Raw genomic sequence first — 6454 nt, 5'->3', positions numbered from 1 at the left:
AACCGCTCTGCTCCCTCTCAGCAACTGCAATGGGAGTGCAGAGCGGGATCATAGTGTAAAATGGCCACCAATGTTCTATGATTGGTCTGTCTGCCTGTCGTGACTGACCAATCAAAGCAATTGCCGATGAGGGACCGGTCTGATTGGTCCCTCAGTGATGTATAGTGATTGGCTGCTGTCCATTGCAGCAGCCAATCAAGTGTCTTCACTTCCCCACAAAGCCCGATCACCGCCTCCAACATGGCGACGGTCAGTAAGTAATGACTGACCTGTCGCAATGATCGCTGATGAGGGACCGCTGCGAAGGGTCCCTTAGTGCTAAGCAGTGATAGTCTGCTTTCCAGGACAGCAGCTTTGACAGCTCTAAACCTGTGTCTGAAAACACAGGTGCAGGTTAACGCGATGACGTAATAGTACGTCAGTTCGCGTTAACAGTCCAACGCTCGTGACGTAATAGTACGTCACAGGACGTTAAGGGGTTAAAAACTATGAAGTGCATCCGAACTGGAACCCGCAGCACATTCCGTTGGAAAAGCCGCACCACATTGTCGTGCAGTTTTTTGGGTGGAATGTCCGCTGCGTAAAGCAGCGGTAGAAAAAAACCAAACCATAAAACATTATACATATCGCAGCCTGTGTCATGGTGACGAGTCCCTACTTTGACTTTTGTTCCGGCCATGTGATTGGCTGCAGCGATCACATGGGATGAAACGTCATCCCTGGAGGCTGGACTGTAGGAAAAAGCAGGGAATTCTGGGCAAGTATAATATATTTTTTTTCTGAGTTGCAATCTTTGCGGCGGAATTCCACCGCAAAAGTCGCAACACTTGGCTATCTGTTGCAGGTTTTGCATCCCCATTGAATTCAATGGGGAAAAACCGCAACAAAAAAACAACGAAAACGCAGCAAAGATGGACATGCTGCGGATTTAAATTCTGCACCGCCGGCCAACATTTTTGCTGCATTATATTCCACAGCTTGGGCATGAGATTTTCCAAATCGTATCTACTTTGCTGCTACTGTAAACGCTGTGGAATTTTCGAACAGAATTCCGCAGCGTTTAATCTACGTGGGAATCCGGCCTTATGGCGAAACCTCTATGCTTTTCACATTTTAACATCCCTTGACAAAAAAAAATCATCAAAACATAATAGTAGAAATAAGCAGTCTTTTATTATAATTACCCAAATCCATGGTTTGCGCGGCTTTGGGTGGAGATCACCTTTATATTTAATTCCAGGTGACGTAAGGTTCTCTTGAGCTTTTGGTTGTAATAAATATCCTTACCATGTATTACCATTATAGAGGGGGGAAAAAAGTGCCACATTGTAGAGAAATGTATTCAAATTGTAGGGATGTGTGTACTTTATTCATTGTCACAGTTGAATGGTCAATGAACAAAGGCATGCATTCCAGTTTGATAGTAAAACCGATTCTTCACTTTTCCATAATTGCACTTTCTTTACCGAGCTTCTCCACTGCTTGACTTAAAAACGATCAAGAAAATTCTTCACTTTTCCTTCCAGTGACTTTCAAACAACAGTGATTCCTTATGAACAAAGGTACAAACAAGCACAAATTGGAGTAGGCCACGCGGCAACACCAGCACTTGCTAGTCCAGCTTAAAGTAGCAAATCTATAACTGCAGTACCTCACAGAAATCACAGTACAAGGTATAGTCTCTAATAGTAAATAAAACCCATAGCTTGATTCAATTTTAAAAAAACTCCAGTTTTTTTGCCTCAGGTTTCTGAAATGAAAGGTTAAAGTTATTGTCCAGAATGTGAAAAACATGGCTATTCTTTTAAACCAGTGGCACGGGTTGTCTGTGTTGTTACAGCTCAGCCCTATTCACTTCAATGCTGCTGAGCTGCAATACTGGACACAACCCATGGACAGGTGTGGTGCTGTTTTTGGAAGAAAGCAGCCATGTTTTCTAATACTGCACAAGCTCCCTGGTTAGTACCATACAAAGTAGTATGTGCTCCAGTGAGGAATACCAAAATATTCACATTCACGTTTATTTTCCTACTGGCAGTCCCTGAGTGATGCCCACACAATTCTTATGCACATTCTAGGGACTAAAGAAGCAGTACGTGGTGGTTTTCATCCATAAATGGGAGTTCCTGTACTTTGGTGGCATCTAAAATAACGAAGTTCCAAAACTTTTGGGAGGAGTGTTTCAACTAAATAATAGTTAAGAACCTTAAAATTTTGCACATTTTATACAGTAGCCACGATTTTCAACAAAGAAAAAGCAAAATATGCTTGAATGAGGAAAAAAAAATAATTATCACATTTTACAAATAAATTTAAATTATATACATTTCTATCCATATACATATGAAAGTCTGCTAATATACAAATAATCTGTACAGGGTTGATCACAGGTTCAGTCATTAGTCTTTAAATAAACAGACGTACGCACTCACACACAAATGCTTAAAAAAAGTCCAAATGAGTGAGTGAATAGTTATGCAGGAGGCACGCCGCTTCCCGGGAGCAGGATTTCTGGAGTGTTACTTTTAAGCCATGGAGCAAAATACGTTTTATCGACGATAGTGGTTGGGAGCATCTGCAAACATGTATTTCAGTCTGTATGCTTCTGCCAAGAGAAGGCCGATTTCCTCATTGCCCCAATGAATGGTAGGCAGGTTCTGGAGCAGCATAAGTAGTCCCTAAAAAAAATAATTACATTAGTCAATCATCATGAGCATTTCACTGGTTAAACACCTGTATTACTGAGGTGCATTCAGTGATTGGCTGTCTAGTAGCGCCTCTCAGTACGGTACTACATCTTCTGTACTGCTCGTTACCTGCACCAGGACTAGCTGCTCCTTTGGACACCAGGGGAGGACGGCTCCATGTTATTTTTTTGGTACACTGTGTACTGTACAGTCTCCTGAAGAAGCTCCTGTCCTCATCATAGAAAGTGACTTACAGCTTCCAGCAGCTATTTCTGACTTTTATACGTAAGGACATGCTTTATCGGTGTTCATTGTCTGCTTAATATTTTTCTCTTATTTTTGGTTGATATTTCGAGGGGTTTAGTAGCAATTACCAGTTTTCCATAAAGTTACGGTCTCAAGTTATATTTTTAACTTGCACTGTTCGTCCCATAAATAATTAATAATGCAAATTCAGGAGCACTGTATTCACGCTATAGATCTGATAATCCTCCAGGTATTTGACATGCGAAAATGTAGACATAAGGTGGTTTTTCTCCTTTAGTGGAATCCACTTCCCATTTTTGCATGAAAGAATAGAGTAATACAACATCTGATCAAAACAATCAATATTATTCTGAACCTGCGTCAGGTCTAGATACTACTACATACAAAAAACGCCAGACAAAATAGTGCAGCTTCTCCAGTAAAATGACTGACACCATGATAAAAACCCATTAAAGTCAATGGCTTCCAACGGGACCGCTATTGTTCTGCTTTAATGTTGGAGCAGAACAGAAACCATGAACGCAGATGTGAACGAAGCCTTAAAGGGGTTGTCCAGTTTTTATTTTGTTTACTTATTTGTAGAATAGGAAATCATAGTTTTCTAATATACATGTATTCGAAATTTCGCTCACATACCTTCCTTACAGTGCATTAGCCCCCTGTCACAGTAGAATGGTTTAGCCCACAGATTAGTCATATTCAGTTAGCCTGTGGATGCATTACACAGGACTAAACATGGCGTCAGTCACGTGACCACCAGACCCACACCCAATGTGTTGGGGCAATATAGAGGGCACATCCCTGGGCTAAGTGAATAGGCATGATGGTGGAATAATGATGAACAACTACTTTACTGTGCCTGTATTTACGGTATTCTAGATGATTTATAAAATAACTGCCTGTCTCTATGAGTTGTTGTCATGTTATTAACCCCTTCCCCCTGCTGGCATTCTGGGCCCTAATGTCCAAGCCATTTTTTAGATTTTTCCATTGTCACATTCGAAGAGCTGTAACTTTTTTATTTTTGCGTCGGCATAGCTGTATAAGGTCTTGTTTTTTGCGGGACGACTTGCAGTTTTTATTGGTACCATTTGAGAGTAGATGCGACTTTTTGATCACTTTCTATCACATTTTTTTTAAGTCAGGATTAACAGAAAACAGCAATTTTTCCATTGTTTTTTATTTTATTTTTTACGACGTTCACCGTGCGGGTTAAATAATGTAACAGCTTTATAGTCGGGGTCGTTACGGACGCGGCGATACCAAATATGTGTAACTTTTTTGCTTTATTGTATTTTTTTTTAATAGTAAAGCATTTTGTAAGGGGAAAAGCTGGGTTTTTCATTTTTTTTTTTTCACTTTTTTTTTTTTATTAACTTTATTAAACTTTTTTTTCTTTTTTACTAGTCCCACTAGGGGACTTCCCTATACTCTGATCGCTATTATAATACACTGCAATACTTTTGTATTGCAGTGTATTACTGCCTGTCCGTTTAAAACGGACAGGCATCTGCTAGGTCATGCCTGCGGCATGATCTAGCAGGCATTCGCTGCAGGCAGACCTGGGGGTCTTTATTAGACCCCCGGCTGCCATAGAAGACACAGACACTCGGCGATTTTATCGCCGGGTGTCAGTGAGATGAGAGGGTGCTCCCTCCCTCTCTGCAAAACCATTCAGATGCGGTGCTCGCTATTGTGCACCGCATCTGAAGGGTTAAACGGGTGAGATCGATACTAATATCGATCTCACCCGGCAGAGCAGGGACGCCCCCAGCCCTCAGCTGCTTCTGGCAGCTGAGAGCAGGGAGATTTCACGGCTCCCTGCTCTGTTTACTTTATTCTACAGCAGCGACGTAGTTTGGCGGCGCTCTAGAATAAAGCCCACTAATGACCGCCGTAAAAAGACGTATCGGCGGTCATTAAGGGGTTAAAAAAAGTTAAATAAAAACGTCAGACACGAGGACTGGCAGACATTTCTACATACCGCAACATCTCATAACATCTGCTCCCCTATAACCTATTATTCACCTGTTATATACCTGGACAGTGTTACCTGAATGTCAGGGATCACATGATGAGGGTCACATGACTGCGGCCATCTTTAGTCCATTCAGTTATCCTATGGATGCATTTCTATTGACTAATCTGTGGGCTATACAATTTTTTTTTTTTTTTAGACAGAGGCAACTGAACTGATATAAGAAAGGTATGTGCTCAGAAGTTGTAAATATGTGTATATTCGAAATCTGTATGATTTTCTATTCTATAAATAATTAGAAAAAATAAAACCCCTTTAGATTTGCAATACAGCGAGTGGTTTATACTCCCTAATTGCAATATATGTAGAAAACATATTTAAATCATGAACATGGATAAGAATTAAATAAGCACATTACTCTCTGTGTAAAATTCAAGACTGTGTAGAATGAATTGTACACAGTGATTAATGTGCTTATTTCATTTCATAAATGTCTACAATATAAAAGCAGTGGTAGTTCTGGTGAGTCCTGCTTATGTCTAGATTAAATATGTAAGAAACACCTTGAGGGTATGTGCACACACACTAATTACGTCCGTAATTGACGGACGTATTTCGGCCGCAAGTACCGGACCGAACTCAGTGCAGGGAGCCGGGCTCCTAGCATCATAGTTATGTACGATGCTAGGAGTCCCTGCCTCTCCGTGGAACTACTGTCCCGTACTGAAAACATGATTACAGTACGGGACAGTTGTCCTGCAGAGAGGCAGGGACTCCTATCATCGTATATAACTATGATGCTAGGAGCCCGGCTCCCTGCACTGAGTTCGGTCCGGGACTTCCGGCCGAAATACGTCCGTCCATTACGGACGTTAATGTGGTCGTGTGAACCCAGCCTAAAAAAGGAACATTTAGGACATAAAGACCGGTTATACCATAACAGTCTGAAAAAGTTTTAACTCTGGGACCGTCATGTATCAGACCTGACGAGACAGCCATATCCAGGAGGACTCATAAATGGGCAGAGTTGTAAACATCGCAGCCACTAATCCATTTATGCCTATGGGAGTTAGGCATGGGTCATGTTTTTATATTTTTTTTATTTTTGTGACATTTTAAAATACATGTTTATTAACCCCTTCCCGCCCAATCACGTACATTTACGTGATTAAAGCCGGTGGCTTACCGCCTTTTCACGTAACTGTACGTCATGGAGATGAAGCTGGCTCAGGAGCTGAGCCAGCGACATCACCGCCGGGTGACAGCTGTAACATACATCCTAGAGGTTTGTAGCAAATCGGCAGCCTTGCCACGCGATGTCAAGGCTGGCGACTGCTACTATGGCAACAGGAGCCCTAACAATGGACTCCTGTCTGCCATTACGTAAGCTGATTAGGCCCCGCCCAGAGGCGGAGCCTGATCGGCTTGCTGTCAGTGAACAACTGACAGTTCCAATACATTGCACTACATAGGTAGTGCAGTGTATTAGATCAAACAAACATTTGGACATTCAAGTCCCCTA

General features: G+C 41.7%; 1 protein-coding gene across 2 annotated transcripts in view; it reads right to left on the bottom strand.

Annotated features, from left to right (window-relative positions):
- Window positions 1-1148: 1148 nt before the first annotated feature.
- The window catches only part of TBC1D22B (TBC1 domain family member 22B), a 128697-nt gene continuing 123391 nt past the window's right edge, over window positions 1149-6454 (bottom strand). For both annotated transcript variants that reach the window (XM_075853672.1, XM_075853673.1), the window contains exon 13: window positions 1149-2678. In XM_075853672.1, the coding sequence (XP_075709787.1) occupies window positions 2550-2678 (129 nt within the window). In that variant the 3' untranslated portion in view covers window positions 1149-2549. The remainder of the gene's footprint in view (window positions 2679-6454) is intronic.

The sequence above is a fragment of the Rhinoderma darwinii genome, chromosome 2, assembly GCF_050947455.1.
Source record: "Rhinoderma darwinii isolate aRhiDar2 chromosome 2, aRhiDar2.hap1, whole genome shotgun sequence".
In the NCBI taxonomy this organism is placed as follows: Eukaryota; Metazoa; Chordata; class Amphibia; order Anura; family Rhinodermatidae; genus Rhinoderma; species Rhinoderma darwinii.
Note: the sequence above shows the minus strand (reverse complement) of the source record. Positions and strands in the feature narration are given on the sequence as shown.